Source organism: Protomyctophum bolini (assembly GCF_963924005.1).
Source record: "Protomyctophum bolini genome assembly, chromosome: 8".
NCBI classification, from domain to species: Eukaryota; Metazoa; Chordata; class Actinopteri; order Myctophiformes; family Myctophidae; genus Protomyctophum; species Protomyctophum bolini.
In genome coordinates this window covers 3596615-3614846 of record NC_137869.1, presented here as the reverse complement: position 1 = coordinate 3614846, position 18232 = coordinate 3596615, and the positions used below count along the sequence as shown (strand labels likewise).

General features: G+C 44.5%; 2 protein-coding genes across 2 annotated transcripts in view; one reads left to right on the top strand and one right to left on the bottom strand.

Annotated features, from left to right (window-relative positions):
- The window catches only part of LOC308319557 (scavenger receptor cysteine-rich type 1 protein M130-like), a gene marked incomplete at its 3' end in the record, with an annotated part of 12782 nt that extends 12037 nt beyond the window's left edge, over window positions 1–745 (top strand). The window contains exon 11 of the mRNA XM_080769661.1: window positions 563–745. Coding sequence (XP_080625787.1) covers window positions 563–745 — 183 coding nt within the window. The remainder of the gene's footprint in view (window positions 1–562) is intronic.
- Window positions 746–13192: 12447 nt separating this feature from the next.
- Window positions 13193–18232, bottom strand: part of tmem45a (transmembrane protein 45a) — a 28289-nt gene continuing 23249 nt past the window's right edge. Inside the window, exons 4-6 of the mRNA XM_080771348.1 lie at window positions 17066–17250; window positions 14980–15122; window positions 13193–14488 (exon numbers count right to left, since the gene is read on the bottom strand). Of these exons, the coding sequence (XP_080627474.1) occupies window positions 14392–14488; window positions 14980–15122; window positions 17066–17250 (425 nt within the window). The 3' untranslated portion in view covers window positions 13193–14391. The remainder of the gene's footprint in view (window positions 14489–14979; window positions 15123–17065; window positions 17251–18232) is intronic.

Below are 18232 nucleotides of genomic sequence, written 5' to 3'. Positions count from 1 at the left end.
TAAACACTAAACCCTAGAGCCTAGAGCACTAAACATTAAACCCTAGAGCCTAGAACACTAAACCCTTTCACCCTAGAGCCTAGAACACTAAACACTAAACCCTAGAGCCTAGAACACTAAACACTAAACCCTATAGAGCCTAGAACACTAAACACTAAACCCTATAGAGCCTAGAACACTAAACATTAAACCCTAGAGCCTAGAACACTAAACACTAAACCCTAGAGCCTAGAACACTAAACATTAAACCCTAGAGCCTAGAACACTAAACCCTTTCACCCTAGAGCCTAGAACACTAAACACTAAACCATATAGAGCCTAGAGCACTAAACACTAAACCCTAGAGCCTAGAACACTAAACATTAAACCTTAGAGCCTAGAACACTAAACACTAAACCCTAGAGCCTAGAACACTAAACCCTTTCACCCTAGAGCCTAGAACACTAAACCCTTTCACCCTAGAGCCTAGAACAGTAAACCCTTTCACCCTAGAGCCTAGAACACTAAACATTAAACCCTAGAGCCAGTGTAAACGACACTGATCCAGACTTGTGTGATCCAGTTGAGTCAAAGTGTGCTGCTGCTGCTGTGTGTCTCCCAGGCCGCCAGGATGCAGCGTGTAGACTTGGAGAACGTGGAGATGGATTACGTCAACGTGGCGGCTTCCAGCGCTGACGCCAGACTCAGTGAAGAAGAAGAAGAAGAAGAAGACGGCTACGAGGAGCCAGACGAGCTTCTGGAATGATCTCAGATCATTAGGAGACTACGAGGAGCTTCTGGAATGATCTCAGATCATTAGGAGACTACGAGGAGCTTCTGGAATGATCTCAGCTCATTAGGAGACTACGAGGAGCTTCTGGAATGATCTGAAACGGGGCGGCGGTGGCTCAGGAGTAGAGTGGCCGGATGGGAACCGCAAGGTTGCCAGTTCCAACCCGGGCTCCCCCAGAGTCACTGTCGAAGTGTCCTTGAGCAAGACACTGAACCCATAATTTCTCCTGATGTGCAGGTTGGTTCCTTGCATGGTTTCCTCCGCCATCGGTGTGTGAATGTGTGTGTGTGTGTGTGTGTGTGTGTGTGTGTGTGTGAATGGGTGAACGTAATGCACAATCTATATAAAGCGCCTTGGATAAAGGCGCTATATATATATATATATGCACCATTTACCATTTAAAACAATATGTCACCATTTCTGTCCACTCACTCTGTTGTTGCGTTCACACGGGCAGATGAAACAATGCAGTCTACCGTTCATTGTCAATGTAATCTATGCAGCGCCATTATGTTGCAAAGATATTCTACCATTCATTGTCAATGGAAACCAGCAACAGACCGGGGGGGGGGGGGGGGGGTACAGTACTGACATCAACACATTCTTAAAGCAGCTACCAAAGTAAAAGCTCTGGATGGATGTTTTCATTCTTAAAGCAGCTACCAAAGTAAAAGCTCCGGATGTTTTCAAACTGGCATCACAACATTCTTAGAGCAGCTACCAAAATAAAAGCTCTGGGTGTTTTTAAACTGTTTTGGAAACAGCAGACATGATAACAAAGATCTGCTATTATTGAAGATATAAAATATTAATTGGTTAATGTATGTTTGGTAAGTATTGTAATATTGACATACTCAATAACCTACCTCCTAACCTACATCTAAATTGTGTAAAAAAAAAAGAAGAAAAAACTAAAAAAATATCACACTGAATATAACCTACCGGTATGTATGTATGTATGTATGTAATGTACTATATGCCATATTCAGGTTCATACATGTGCATATATGTGGATGAATCGGAAATATATGTCTCTATATAGCTTAGGCAACGTTGGCACGGTGCCTAAGGTTCCTTTGTGCCAACGTTGCCACGGTGCCTAAGGTTCCTTTGTGCCAACGTTGCCACGGTGCCTAAGGTTCCTTTGTGCCAACGTTGGCACGGTGCCTAAGGTTCCTTTGTGCCAACGTTGGCACGGTGCCTAAGGTTCCTTTGTGCCAACGTTGCCACGGTGCCTAAGGTTCCTTTGTGCCAACGTTGCCACGGTGCCTAAGGTTCCTTTGTGCCAACGTTGGCACGGTGCCTAAGGTTCCTTTGTGCCAACGTTGCCACGGTGCCTAAGGTTCCTTTGTGCCAACGTTGCCACGGTGCCTAAGGTTCCTTTGTGCCAACGTTGGCACGGTGCCTAAGGTTCCTTTGTGCCAACGTTGGCACGGTGCCTAAGGTTCCTTTGTGCCAACGTTGGCACGGTGCCTAGGGTTCCTTTGTGCCAACGTTGGCACGGTGCCTAAGGTTCCTTTGTGCCAACGTTGGCACGGTGCCTAAGGTTCCTTTGTGCCAACGTTGGCACGGTGCCTAAGGTTCCTTTGTGCCAACGTTGGCACGGTGCCTAAGGTTCCTTTGTGCCAACGTTGGCACGGTGCCTAAGGTTCCTTTGTGCCAACGTTGGCACGGTGCCTAAGGTTCCTTTGTGCCAACGTTGGCACGGTGCCTAAGGTTCCTTTGTGCCAACGTTGGCACGGTGCCTAAGGTTCCTTTGTGCCAACGTTGGCACGGTGCCTAAGGTTCCTTTGTGCCAACGTTGGCACGGTGCCTAAGGTTCCTTTGTGCCAACGTTGGCACGGTGCCTAAGGGTCCTTTGTGTCAACGTTGGCACGGTGCCTAAGGTTCCTTTGTGCCAACGTTGGCACGGTGCCTAAGGTTCCTTTGTGCCAACGTTGGCACGGTGCCTAAGGTTCCTTTGTGCCAACGTTGGCACGGTGCCTAAGGGTCCTTTGTGCCAACGTTGGCACGGTGCCTAAGGTTCCTTTGTGCCAACGTTGGCACGGTGCCTAAGGTTCCTTTGTGCCAACGTTGGCACGGTGCCTAGGGTTCCTTTGTGCCAACGTTGGCACGGTGCCTAAGGTTCCTTTGTGCCAACGTTGGCACGGTGCCTAAGGTTCCTTTGTGCCAACGTTGGCACGGTGCCTACGGTTCCTTTGTGCCAACGTTGGCACGGTGCCTAAGGTTCCTTTGTGCCAACGTTGGCACGGTGCCTAGGGTTCCTTTGTGCCAACGTTGGCACGGTGCCTAGGGTTCCTTTGTGCCAACGTTGCCACGGTGCCTAAGGTTCCTTTGTGCCAACGTTGGCACGGTGCCTAAGGTTCCTTTGTGCCAACGTTGGCACGGTGCCTAAGGTTCCTTTGTGCCAACGTTGGCACGGTGCCTAGGGTTCCTTTGTGCCAACGTTGGCACGGTGCCTAAGGTTCCTTTGTGCCAACGTTGGCACGGTGCCATAGGGTTTCCTCCCCCTGGTGTACTGTACACATATTCCTATACAGTACCAAACACATGCAGTGCTAAAATAAAACTTGAATTGCAATACGTTGTGGATTACAGCTTCAAGAAGCAGTTTGTATGTGATATATTTTCTTATCTCTATGATGTTACTTTTGTACTTAAATATTGTTTTTATGCTTCAAGAAGCAGTTTGTATAATCGTTACTGTCGGGATGAAACCACCTAACTCCATTTGTTGGCATAGCCTAAATCAGTGCTATTGAACACCCTTTAAGATGAAACCACCTAACTCCATTTGTTGGCATAGCCTAAATCAGTGCTATTGAACACCCTTTAAGACTGTGTGTTGTTTTGGAAACCAATGAAAAGTAGTAAAAAAACCTCTTAACTCCATTGGACCCTCAAATTGACTGCTAAAGCAACTAACTCCACCACCTCTCCGCCCTCTCATGGAAGTAATTGACAATATATAAAGTCACAACTCCATCTTTGATGAGGCTGTATTGCTTTGTTTTCAAAATACAAGGTTTTCTAAATTTCCATAAAATATATTTTTTTCTCCATTTCCTGAAAAATGAACATTTTGGAGTTAGATGGTTTCTTCCTGTACAGCAGAGATATTACATTATATATTTTCTTATCTCTACGATGTAACTTGTGTATACTTAAATATCGTGATGTTTTTAAATGATTAGTAGAAGGTGAGTGGAAAAGTTTAAATCGGTGGTTCTCAAACGTTATATTAAATTTTTCCCTATATGCATTATGGCCACAGAGCCTCTGAGAGTGTACAGGTCCATTTGGTTAGACGTTGCACACTCTCAGAATTAACAATCATTTATCTGCATGCCACGGGGACCCCCCATGAACCCTCATAAAGACCCCTGGGGGTCCCCGGACCCCACTTTGAGAAGCACTGGGTTAAAGTCTCTGGGTTAAATTTGTGAGATCAGAAAAGTGAAGACGCAAATTGTGATTGGCCGGCGTGATGATGATGATGATGATGATGTATGTGTATGTTGATAAGAGCGCCCCTCACTTCACACGGGTGTGATTTTTCTCTACAATAAATTCTTTAGAAACATCATGCTCTGTTTTAGTACCGTCTAATCATTTCCTACACAACTATAGTCTGTCTTCCAAAACCATGAACTATAGAATGTCGTTTTTTTCTGGGGGGGCACTGGGTGGGGGGGGGGGGGGGGCACTGGGGAGGCACTGGGGGGGCACTGGGGAGGCACTGGGGGGGGGGGGGGACTGGGGGGCACTGGGGGGCACACAGGAAGTGTTAAATTCACCCTGAAAGTAAATTAAAATGAATAAATAAAATCAGTGCCCCCCAGTATAGAATTTGGATTAGAAATGACCTTCATGCATTCCCTTTTAAGACATAATTTATCATGAACTAACCTCCCTGTAATTCTAAAACTATAGCCTTAAATGCTTAATGCTAGTCCTTAAACTATATCTGAAATTGAAGGACAGAAATCTGTGGCTGTTTGTGAGGACCGTTGCTTGTTGATAAAAGCAAATTAGTACACAGCAGGAACAAAACACGCACGTGGCGCAAATGTGAAGACATTTGCTTTTCTCTAAGCTAAGGATACGATATAAGCAAATCAGTACGAAGCAAGAACAATGTGTACTGTATACGCAAAGAACATTTCCACAGTACACATTCCTTTGTTAACCCATTTTTCGCGGGAACCCCTTTTGGTGTTTTAAGCATTATGAGATTCAATGAGATTCAATTTATTGTCAATGTACAGTACAAGTACAGCACAGCGAAAGGTATTTTCGCAACTCACCAATGGTGCAAACATGTCAGTATAAGGAGGATACATTATTTACAGTAGTAACAGTATTAACAGTAGCATGAGCTGAGCAGTAGTCATTTAAATAAGTAAATAAATAAATAATTATAAGAAGAAAGAAGAAAGACAGATCTGTCCATATGTTGAACAAATGTTGTACGGTTGAGAAATAGCAGATCTACAAGCTCATAGCGCGGTGCCACAAGAAGCCAGGTTTCTGCCGGAAGTTTAATTTGCCGGATTAGATTAGAGTAGAGAATACTTTAGTTCAATGAGTGAATTCTATTGTACCTTACTTTGTGTTTGTCAGGTTAGTGGTTCAAAATTGGGTAGGATGATTATATATATTTTTTTTTTTCTGGGTTGATCCGTGTGTCATTTGTTTTTGTTAAGTCTCTTTAATAATTTAATTTAATATTTTACGTTTTATATATAGGCTAAACAAACATGCAGGTTTCGCTCCCGTCATTACTCATGCCGTCATGATCACTGTTGTATCAGGACATCGGAGACACACAGCATTAACCCATTCTGACCTGAGATCAGATTCATACAAGGTTTCCACTGGGACACACACTGGGTCTGATTAACCCATTCTGACCTGAGATCAGATTCTAAAAAAATTCAGTCGTTCTTCGATTTTTCAAAAATAGCAGACCTACAAGCTCGTAGCGCGCCACTCGGTGGCGCGCTATGAGCTTGTAGATCTGCTATTTTTCAATAGCTAAAGCATAACATGATGCTAACACCAAAACGGGTTCCCGGTCCGAATGGGTTAAAGTGTTGACGTACATCTCATCTACAGTGTAGAACATCATGTTTATACTGTACACCTTATTCATACTGGATCATTCCCTGAGCTTCTCTTTATCTGTTATGACTCACATATCTTATGGTGACATAATGTGACCTGTATATGTATCATCTATAGGTGCTTCTCATTATTCTCAAACCGTTTCAAATTGATATAATTATGTTTGGCCGTGCCGTGGACCCACAGGGACCCCCCAGGGACCCCCAGGGACCCCCCAGGGACCCACAGGGAACCCCCAGGGACCCCCAGGGACCCCCAGGGAATGCTGATCTACAGTGACGTGTTTATCATTTCTGAATAGACGGAAAATAAAATAGTGCTCAAGTGATGAATCACACTTGAATCCTAGTAGTATCGCTATTCTGTGGCTATTAACTTTGGCTTAAATAGCAGATCTGCAAGCTCACAACTGAAATTTGATTCCTCAGTCAATCAAAAATCATGGATATGGGGTACTACACACACAGACACACAAAGCTGGGCATAGGAGGGACTACACACATTAACCACTTAATCTCTGGAACTGTGAGCTTGTTCAGAAGTGCAAGAACGGAACAAGCTTTCAGAGAGGACGATGCAGTGCCTATAAAAAGAAAAGAAAAAAGGTAAACAATGAACAAAGCGTCTGTCCAAACCACATGCTATGAAAAAGAACTATTTGTGCTCAAGAAATAAATAACCGGAAAGTAAAAAAAAAAAAAAAAAAAGGTGTATCTGCAATTCTGCATATTACATACTGTACATATATTAGTACGTATATGTACTGCATATACAGTATAATTATGTTCTGTATTATGCATGTAATTACCTTTATGCACCCTGCAGTGTCTGTACTGGTAAACATGCAGATCTGTACCACAGTTTTATCGGGGGCATCAAAGATACTATATTATGTAACATCTCTCTTATGGAGCGGCGCCAGGCTGGCCTAGTGGTCCAGGCACATGCCACATAATAGGCTCTGGCCTGACAGCGCGTTGCGTGTTCGAGTCCCGTTCATGACAACCTTTGCTGCATGTCTCTCCTCTTCTCTCCCTCCCACTTTCCTGTCTGTCTGTCTGTCTGGGACATTATAGCCCAAAAAATAGCAGATCTACAATCGTGGCATTGCTATTTTGACTTCAGTAACCGATCAGAGTAGCTGTTATCCCAGTGCCTGTTATCCTTGGACATAAACTATATGGTGTCACAGTTATAGGCCTCATGGTGAGGGTTTATACGTCTGATAAACTATATGGTGTCACAGTTATAGGCCTCATGGTGAGGGTTTATACGTCTGATAAACTATATGGTGTCACAGTTATAGGCCTCATGGTGAGGGTTTATACGTCTGATAAACTATATGGTGTCACAGTTATAGGCCTCATGGTGAGGGTTTATACGTCTGATAAACTATATGGTGTCACAGTTATAGGCCTCATGGTGAGGGTTTATACGTCTGATAAACTATATGGTGTCACAGTTATAGGCCTCATGGTGAGGGTTTATACGTCTGATAAACTATATGGTGTCACAGTTATAGTCCTCATGGTGAGGGTTTATACGTCTGATAAACTATATGGTGTCACAGTTATAGGCCTCATGGTGAGGGTTTATACGTCTGATAAACTATATGGTGTCACAGTTATAGGCCTCATGGTGAGGGTTTATACGTCTGATAAACTATATGGTGTCACAGTTATAGGCCTCATGGTGAGGGTTTATACGTCTGATAAACTATATGGTGTCACAGTTATAGGCCTCATGGTGAGGGTTTATACGTCTGATAAACTATATGGTGTCACAGTTATAGGCCTCATGGTGAGGGTTTATACGTCTGATAAACTATATGGTGTCACAGTTATAGGCCTCATGGTGAGGGTTTATACGTCTGATAAACTATATGGTGTCACAGTTATAGGCCTCATGGTGAGGGTTTATACGTCTGATAAACTATATGGTGTCACAGTTATAGGCCTCATGGTGAGGGTTTATACGTCTGATAAACTATATGGTGTCACAGTTATAGGCCTCATGGTGAGGGTTTATACGTCTGATAAACTATATGGTGTCACAGTTATAGGCCTCATGGTGAGGGTTTATACGTCTGATAAACTATATGGTGTCACAGTTATAGGCTTCATGGTGAGGGTTTATACGTCTGATAAACTATATGGTGTCACAGTTATAGGCTTCATGGTGAGGGTTTATACGTCTGATAAACTATATGGTGTCACAGTTATAGGCCTCATGGTGAGGGTTTATACGTCTGATAAACTATATGGTGTCACAGTTATAGGCCTCATGGTGAGGGTTTATACGTCTGATAAACTATATGGTGTCACAGTTATAGGCCTCATGGTGAGGGTTTATACGTCTGATAAACTATATGGTGTCACAGTTATAGGCTTCATGGTGAGGGTTTATACGTCTGATAAACTATATGGTGTCACAGTTATAGGCCTCATGGTGAGGGTTTATACGTCTGATAAACTATATGGTGTTACAGTTATAGGCTTCATGGTGAGGGTTTATACGTCTGATAAACTATATGGTGTCACAGTTATAGGCTTCATGGTGAGGGTTTATACGTCTGATAAACTATATGGTGTTACAGTTATAGGCTTCATGGTGAGGGTTTATACGTCTGATAAACTATATGGTGTCACAGTTATAGGCTTCATGGTGAGGGTTTATACGTCTGATAAACTATATGGTGTCACAGTTATAGGCCTCATGGTGAGGGTTTATACGTCTGATAAACTATATGGTGTTACAGTTATAGGCTTCATGGTGAGGGTTTATACGTCTGATAAACTATATGGTGTCACAGTTATAGGCCTCATGGTGAGGGTTTATAAGTCTGATAAACTATATGGTGTCACAGTTATAGGCCTCATGGTGAGGGTTTATACGTCTGATAAACTATATGGTGTCACAGTTATAGGCCTCATGGTGAGGGTTTATACGTCTGATAAACTATATGGTGTCACAGTTATAGGCCTCATGGTGAGGGTTTATACGTCTGATAAACTATATGGTGTCACAGTTATAGGCCTCATGGTGAGGGTTTATACGTCTGATAAACTATATGGTGTCACAGTTATAGGCCTCATGGTGAGGGTTTATACGTCTGATAAACTATATGGTGTCACAGTTATAGGCCTCATGGTGAGGGTTTATACGTCTGATAAACTATGGTGTCTATTCATACAACAGTTTTAGGTGATAAGGTGACCACCAGACAACATCTTTAAGTGACTCACCGCCCACCCCAACACATCTCTCCGTTTGTGGTCACCTTATCACCTAAACCTGGAGCATGAATAGGACATGAGGGTGAGTCTTTATAAGTGCAGCTCCTCATTCTGACTGACATTCAGCTCAGAAGCAACAAGCCAACGGGACAACCACAAGCTGCAACGGTGAGTCCATTTTCATGTTCAATTCAATATGATTGAATTTAATATATTATGTGGTGAAGAAGAATGCTTAACATTGATAGTTTATCAAAAAAATAGGATCACTGTCCCAGATTTATATAACACTAAAAAGTTAAAAACTCAGGGCACTCCCATCTTTAAGTAGATTTCGAGACCAATAACCTTTGTACTTGTACGGAAGTACATTTTGAATTCCAGAGTATTTCTACATTGCAGTATTGATACTTTTACTTACGTAACAAATGTGAGTACCTTTTCCACCGCTAACAGTAATAGCAGGGCTACTGTTACATACCGTTACATAATGGAATTCTGTTTTCTGTCTGTCTGTAGATGAAGATGTGTTTTCTGTCTGTCTGTAGATGAAGATGTGTTTTCTGTCTGTCTGTAGATGAAGATGTGTTTTCTGTCTGTCTGTAGATGAAGATGTGTTTTCTGTCTGTCTGTAGATGAAGATGTGTTTTCTGTCTGTCTGTAGATGAAGATGTGTTTTTCTGTCTGTCTGTAGATGAAGATGTGTTTTCTGTCTGTCTGTAGATGAAGATGTGTATTCTGTCTGTCTGTAGATGAAGATGTGTTTTCTGTCTGTCTGTAGATGAAGATGTGTTTTCTGTCTGTCTGTAGATGAAGATGTGTATTCTGTCTGTCTGTAGATGAAGATGTGTTTTCTGTCTGTCTGTAGATGAAGATGTGTTTTCTGTCTGTCTGTAGATGAAGATGTGTTTTCTGTCTGTCTGTAGATGAAGATGTGTTTTCTGTCTGTCTGTAGATGAAGATGTGTTTTCTGTCTGTCTGTAGATGAAGATGTGTTTTCTGTCTGTCTGTAGATGAAGATGTGTATTCTGTCTGTCTGTAGATGAAGATGTGTTTTCTGTCTGTCTGTAGATGAAGATGTGTTTTCTGTCTGTCTGTAGATGAAGATGTGTTTTCTGCTCCCCGTGTCCTTACTGGTTCATGTGGCCACGCATTCTCTGGCCTCGGCGGCCTCATGGCACTGGATCATGGAGGACTCGGAGTCCTCGTGGCACTGGGTCTGGGACGACTCAGGGTCCTCGTGGCGCTGGATCTGGGAGGCCTCAGTGGACTTGTGGAACTGGCTCTGCAAGGACTCAGAGTCCTCATCGAAGTCCTCATCAAAGTCCTCATCGGAGTCCTCATCGGAGTCTTCATCGGAGTCCTCATCGGAGTCTTCATCGGAGTCCTCATCGGAGTCCTCATCAAAGTCCTCATCGGAGTCTTCATCGGAGTCTTCATCAAAGTCCTCATCAAAGTCCTCATCGGAGTCTTCATCAAAGTCCTCATCGGAGTCCTCATCGGAGTCCTCACAGTCCTCATCGGAGTCCTCATCTGAGTCCTCACAGTCCTCATCGGAGTCTTCATCGGAGTCTTCATCCGAGTCCTCATCTGAGTCCTCACAGTCCTCATCTGCGTCCACAGAAGTCCTCTTTTATGTCCGTGTCTCTGACGTGCCCGTCCCTGATGTCCCAGTCTCTGATGTCCCTGTCCCTGATGTCTCTGTCTCTGATGTCTCTGTCTCTGATGTCCCTGTCTCTGATGTCTCTGTCTCTGATGTCCCAGTCTCTGATGTCCCTGTCCCTGATGTCCTTGTCCCTGATGTCTCTGTCTCTGATGTCCCTGTCCCTGATGTCTCTGTCTCTGATGTCTCTGTCTCTGATGTCCCTGATGTCTCTGTCCCTGATGTCTCTGTCTCTGATGTCCCAGTCTCTGATGTCCCTGATGTCTCTGTCTCTGATGTCTCTGATGTCCCTGATGTCTCTGTCTCTGATGTCCCTGTCCCTGATGTCCCTGTCTCTGAAAAGACACATTTATCCCAAGGGAGACAAATAAAGACAACCTTGAATCTTGAACCTTGATGTCCCTGATGTCCCTGTCTCTGACAAGACAAATGTCTCCCAAGGGAGACAAATAAAGACAACCTTGAACCTTGATGTCTCTGATGTCTCTGTCTCTGATGTCCCTGTCTCTGACGTGCCCGTCCCTGATGTCTCTGATGTCCCTGTCTCTGATGTCCCAGACAGCCGTGACAGCCATCCACACAGAAAAGTCCTATCTGATTGCATTAAACAATGTTAAGTGGCGTAAAAACCCACTTTGCCACTCACTATTTTAGCCACTCGATTTGCCACTCACTTTATGCATAGTTACCCTGTATTGTTGATTCGCTTCATTTAGACTAAAATGAGACGATGCAGATTATCAAGGGGTTTATCCTTCCAATAAAGATACTATATTTATTAGATCACCATTAGCTTACTGTACCATTACAGCAGTTACTGTTTACCATGCGTTCTATTATGTGAACCTCTGACGACTGCAGAGTAAAATAAAGATGTGTATCTATCTGGAGAACAATGATAAAGTATTATAACTTATTTCTGGGGTTTCAGTTGTGATAATGTTTTGGACAAAACATACTGTAATGAATTATACAACCTGCTTTTGACACTTAACCACACTAAATAGTTCAACATTGTACATTGAAGCGCCGTACAAACTGCTTTGTTTTGGGTCACCTGTAACTTTCTATGTTGGACAGTCACTTGGACCAAATCACTGCACAATAACGATGTAGATCTGATAACAATAATGCTTGGTATTGTTTGGTTGAAGGACAACTTTAGTTTATTTCAACCAAGGTTCATGTTGTCATTAAAGAAAGTGAAAGATTAATTATTTTTTCATTTGCTGCTTTCTTTCGTTTTAGAGATTTTAGCTATATTTTCGACAGGGGGCATTCGAACATGGGGCTAAATATCACATGTCCCTAAGACATTCTAAAAACAGAGCTAGGGTACAGCCTTAATAGGAGTTACTAGCGCCCCTAAGACATTAAAACAGGGCTAGGGTACAGCCTTATTAGGAGTTGCTTGCTAGCGCCCCTAAGAAATTCCAGGGTACAGCCTTATAGGAGTTGCTAGTGCCCCTAAGACATTAAAACAGGGCTAGGGTACAGCCTTAATTGCGAAAGCAGTGAGCACTTACTATGAGACCCAAATATGTACGAGCTGCGTTCGCTTCCTGCGTTTGCGCGTCTTACTGGTATGAGTTACTAGCGCCCCTAAGACATTCCAGGGTACAGCCTTAATAGGAGTTGCTATAGTGCCCCTAAGACATTAGGGTACAGCCTTAATAGGAGTTGCTATAGTGCCCCTAAGACATTCCAGGGTACAGCTTAATAGGAGTTGCTAGTGCCCCTAAGACATTCCAGGGTACAGCCTTAATAGGAGTTGCTAGTGCCCCTAAGACATTCCAGCGTACAGCCTTAATAGGAGTTGCTATAGTGCCCCTAAGACATTAGGGTACAGCCTTAATAGGAGTTGCTATAGTGCCCCTAAGACATTCCAGGGTACAGCCTTAATAGGAGTTGCTATAGTGCCCCTATAAGACATTAGATTCCCCCAACATCAAAACACAGCACACAGGAAACATTTCTTTCAACTCATCAATAATCAGTACAAACATTTATTTTTAGAGCATCGTTAGAGCTTTCCAATCAACTCAACATCTGAACGTTAAAGAGCACAAGAGGTGTATAAAGCAACATTTTTCTCTCCCCTTCCTCATATTTAAACACCTCAATTTTTCAAGTATATACATTTCCAAGTGTGGTGACGACAATGCAATGTCTTCACCACAGGATGGCGCTATACTTCACCCCGTAGACTTGCAAATTTGGCAGGTCAAACTAAATGTACAAAAAAAAACGAACAACAACAACCTAATCTAATGTTCTGGTGCAAACATGAGAGCATCAGACAACATTATATTGTTGCTGTCGTCAGGGCAGACATCACTTTTAACTCCCCCTATGAATTAAAACCCTACTTTGCCGTGAAGTAGTTTCGATCGATTGATTGAATACTTTATTAACAGTTTGCAAGGACTGGTAGAGGTTCCCAACCACTGGTACGTGTACACCTGTGCTGGTACGCGGGATATGTCCCACTGGTATGTGTACCTGTGCTGGTACGCGTGACGTGTACCTGTGCTGGTACGTGGGACATGTCCCACTGGTCCCACGTACCACGCGGGAAGACCGTGGCGTCCCTCTCTTTCTCCTACGGTGAGGAGACCGTGGCGTCCCTCTCTTTCTCCTACGATGCAGGAGACCGTGGCATACACACACACACACACACACACACACACACACACACACACACACACACACACACACACACACACACCGGAGGAAACCATGCAAGGCACCGACCAGCACATCGGGAGCAATGTGGGGTTCAGTGTCTTTGCTCAAGGACACTTCGACACCGGGGGGAGCACCACAGGGTTCGAACTGGCGACCTTAGGGTTACCATGCGGCCACTCTACCGCCTGAGCCACCGCCGCCCCCGGTGTGAGGCGTTCACGGTGAAACAACAACAGGTAGTGCTGTCGCCTCACAGCTAGAAGGTCCTGGGTTCGATTCCCGCTCGGGACGCTGTGGGCGCTGGCGGCGTGTTTCCTCCTCCGCGTCCATCAGTGCCCATACCCGAAGGCGGGGGTTGGCGAAAGGGCCTTTCTGTGTGGAGTTTGCATGTTCTCCCCGTGTCCCCTAGGGTAGGTATACCCTCACAAAAAAACATGCAGTAATTCTGGTCTCTAAACTGCCTCCCCCTGGCCAACCGGGGCGCCTGATGGAGGGGAAAGGAGCGGGGAAAGGAGCTGGTTGGAATAACGTGTTCCTTCCACGCGCTATACGTCCAACCAGGGAAACTCACCCCTGTCAGGTGTAAAAGGAGCAACTTGGGACACTCTGCAGGCATGAAGGAAGCATGAGTTCAAGTCCGTTGCTCTCCCCTTGTCCCCCATATATGGGGACTAGGTTGGTCTCCCCTTGTCCCCCATATATGGGGACTAGGTTGGTCTCCCCTTGTCCCCCATATATGGGGACTAGGTTGGAGGAGGGTGTGTAGAGCCCAGGATCACATTAGATGATTGACAAAGGGGTGAAAAATGGGTTACAAAATCGTGGGATAAAAAATATATTAGAAGAAACAGCAGCAGCAGCGAGGCGAGACGAGGTGAGGCTAGGCTAGGCGAGCCAAACGGCCTTCATAACAGCTCGTCCTCCGACTCGGCGTCTCTCTCCCGCGGCTTCAGAAGTCCCATCTCCATGGGCGGGGTTTTCCTCAGCCTGGAGCGCACCACGCTATAGACCAGATGGGAGTAAAAGGGGTTGTTCATCCATTAGAAAGAATCAATTTACATTGAATTTATTCTAACCCATTCTGACCCGAGATCAGATAAAAAAAAAAAAAAAAAGTCTTCTATGTCAGTCGCTCTTCGATTTTTCAAAAATAGCAGACCTGGCGCGCTATGAGCTCGTAGGTCTGCTATTTTTCAATAGCTAAAGCACGACATGATGTATATCATCATAAGCTTAATTTAAACTCGGAGTACAATTGAGGGGCAAGCCCTCATTTTCAATGTAGCCGAAATACAAAGCATAAAATACAAAAAACTAACTCAACAACATACACTCTACAATACAGCAATATCAAAATATGAAATGTAAAACAGAAAGTGTCCAAAGCTAGAATAAATATAATAAATAGATGAGACTCAATTAAAACAGTTACATTGCTGAGTAAAAGTGCTATGGGCATATATATATATATATATGCAGTGTGGCGGTCTCACCAGCAGACGGTGCTGTAGAGCACGGCCACCACCAGCAGAGCGGTGGCCAGGTGCCAGCAGAAGCACAGGGTGATGAACATCATGTTGGCGTGGTCGTTCTGGTCCCACTCTGGACCGCTGGGCGGGTACAGCACCAAGCCAGTCTGTTACACAGGACACACACACACACACACACACACACACACACACACACACACACACACACACACACACACACACACACACACACACACACACACACACACACACACACACACACACACACACACACACACACACACACACACACACACACACACACACACACACACACACACACACACACACACACACACACACACCTAGTTAAACACTCTGGGTACAGCACCAAGCCAGTCTGTTACACAGGACAGACACAGAGTCAAACAGTTAGTTAGTTAGCACATTCAGGACGGTCAGGGAACCCCTTTTGGTGTTTTAAAAGGATTATGTTGTACTTTAGCCATTGAAAGATAGCAGCAGTAGTACTAACGTTAGGACAAAATGGGGAAGCAGGCGATCTGCACGCAACGCGTCGCAACGCGATGAGTTGATCGGTTTGTTGTTCAGTGTGCAAACTGTGCCTGCATCAGAGGTGCACCAGAGGTGTGGCTCAGTAAACACCTTATATTTGTTTAAACTGAACAACAAACAGGGAAAAAAACGGGAGACAGAGTCAGTTCAGTGTTCTTTTCTTTCCCTCTTCCTCGTGGCCTCTGAAGAAAGACGTCACCCAGTAGTACTGTTCTTAAAAACAACATGACAGAGAAGGAGAAGTCCGCACTATCCGTGCGGACTTATACTCCTTGTATCTACCTTTTGTCCAGCACCAGGAACTAAGGAACTGGATGTGCGCAGCAAGCCACCTGCTTTTGAAACCACTCAAACAACATGACACATCAGCTTGTTGTGACTGCAAACTTGTTCCCGTTCGCGGATGACTCGGCACGGCTGGTCTCGGACGGGAACAATGAACTGCAGGTTGAAAAGGCCCTCAGCGCTGAACGCGGGTACAATCTGCACAGGCCCATGTATGTCCCCTTGCAGCAGTCTGAGCGTGTATTAAGTACATTTCCCTTGTAGCCTGGGGTCCACCTATGCTTTCTATGGCATAGGGCAGCTCCCGGCAGGATCCGCCAGCTGCGCAACATGAGACTAATTCATTCGAGCGACACAGAGAGAGAGAGGGGAGTGTGTGTGTGTGTGTGTGTGTGTGTGTGTGTGTGTGTGTGTGTGTGTGTACGGGTGTGCGTCAATTTAACAAAGGTGCAGACGTTCAGAAATCAGCAGAGAGTGATCAACGTTTGCACTATACTCTATGCCGTATTGAAGTGGACTCGGTCCCAGACTTTTTCTTTTTCTCCCTGGAAATAAAAACGTCTGGGTTTCCGAGGCTATATGTCCCTTGCAGCAGGGTGAGTGTGTATTCATAGTAATACCTGTCAGAACCAGCTCCCTTGCAGCAGGGTGAGTGTGCATTCATAGTAATACCTGCCAGAACCAGCTCCCTTGCAGCAGGGTGAGTGTGCATTCATAGTAATACCTGTCAGAACCAGCTCCCTTGCAGCAGGGTGAGGGTGCAATCATAGTAATACCTGTCAGAACCAGCTCCCTTGCAGCAGGGTGAGGGTGCATTCATAGTAATACCTGCCAGAACCAGCTCCCTTGCAGCAGGGTGAGTGTGCATTCATAGTACATACCTGCCAGAACCAGCTCCCTTGCAGCAGGGTGAGTGTGCATTCATAGTACATACCTGCCAGAACCAGCTCCCTTGCAGCAGGGTGAGTGTGCATTCATAGTAATACCTGCCAGAACCAGCTCCCTTGCAGCAGGGTGAGTGTGCATTCATAGTAATACCTGCCAGAACCAGCTCCCTTGCAGCAGGGTGAGTGTGCATTCATAGTACATACCTGCCAGAACCAGCTCCCTTGCAGCAGGGTGAGTGTGTATTCATAGTATATACCCGTCAGAACCAGCTCCCTTGCAGCAGGGTGAGTGTGCATTCATAGTACATACCTGCCAGAACCAGCTCCCTTGCAGCAGGGTGAGTGTGCATTCATAGTAATACCTGCCAGAACCAGCTCCCTTGCAGCAGGGTGAGGGTGCAACGCAGCAGCTCCAGCAGGACGTTCCCTCGGTGGAACACCTCCAGGAAGGCCGTCATGGCGGAGCCGAAGATGGCGTAGAGCAGCAGCGTGTGCACGTGCACGTCCAGCATGGCCCTGCCGTGCAGGTGGTACAGGAAGAGGAACCCTATGGTTCCCCCGGGGAGAAAAAACAAAGAAACGACGACAACGAAACAAGAAGAAGAAGAACAACAACAGAGGTCTTATTTATCAGACAACGTTCACGCTGATAATTAACCCCCTTTTTGGTGTTTTACTTTTAATATTGTAATAATACCTGATGATCATGTTTTAGGGTGGAAAAAAATGGTGGCACTCCATCTTTAAGCGTCATGTTATGCTTTAGCTGTTGAAAAATAGTGAGCACCACTAGACATAGAAACACGAGGTATTTCAGAAAACTAATTTCGACGTCAGGCCTAGATGGGTTAACCCATTTAGGGTTAAAAATGGATTAAAAAAAAAACTTTTTAAAGGGTATTCTTTTCTGAAAAACCTCATGTTTCTATATCAGTGGTTGTCAATATTTCATGTCAAGGACCCCAAAAAATTGTATGTAATATGCCGCCGACACCCATCTGAAAATATGTTGTCCCAGCTATAGGGACCCTCCAGATTTTAGGTAAAAACTGAAACCGAAAGAATGTAATATTCAAAGATTTGAGGCAAGAGATATTCAAAGCAGTCGTCCTCAAATCCACACCTATACAGTCGCTGTAGACTGTCAGACAGAGCAGTGTTGTTTTTGACAAATCTAAATCTAGATTTTAGTTCATAGTCTTTTGAATAATTTTCATTTAATTTCAGTCACATTTTAGTCACCTGAAATGTTCTAGTGTTAGTCCAGTTCTAGTCGTGTAAAATGTGTTTTGACAGGCCTTGATGTCGTTGTAATGGCAGACTTTACACTTTGGTCGCGCTGCGACGCGTTGTGAGCTTGTAGATCTCCCATTTTCAGCATGCAACCTAGCATAATACCTGGATCTCTTCGTCCACTAGTCCCTCCCTAACATTTTAGTCTAGTTTTCATTTGTTGACGAAATCATCAATATATTTACTCATAGCTTAGCTTTTATTTAGTTTCCATTTAGTTTTCGTCAGTGAAAAAA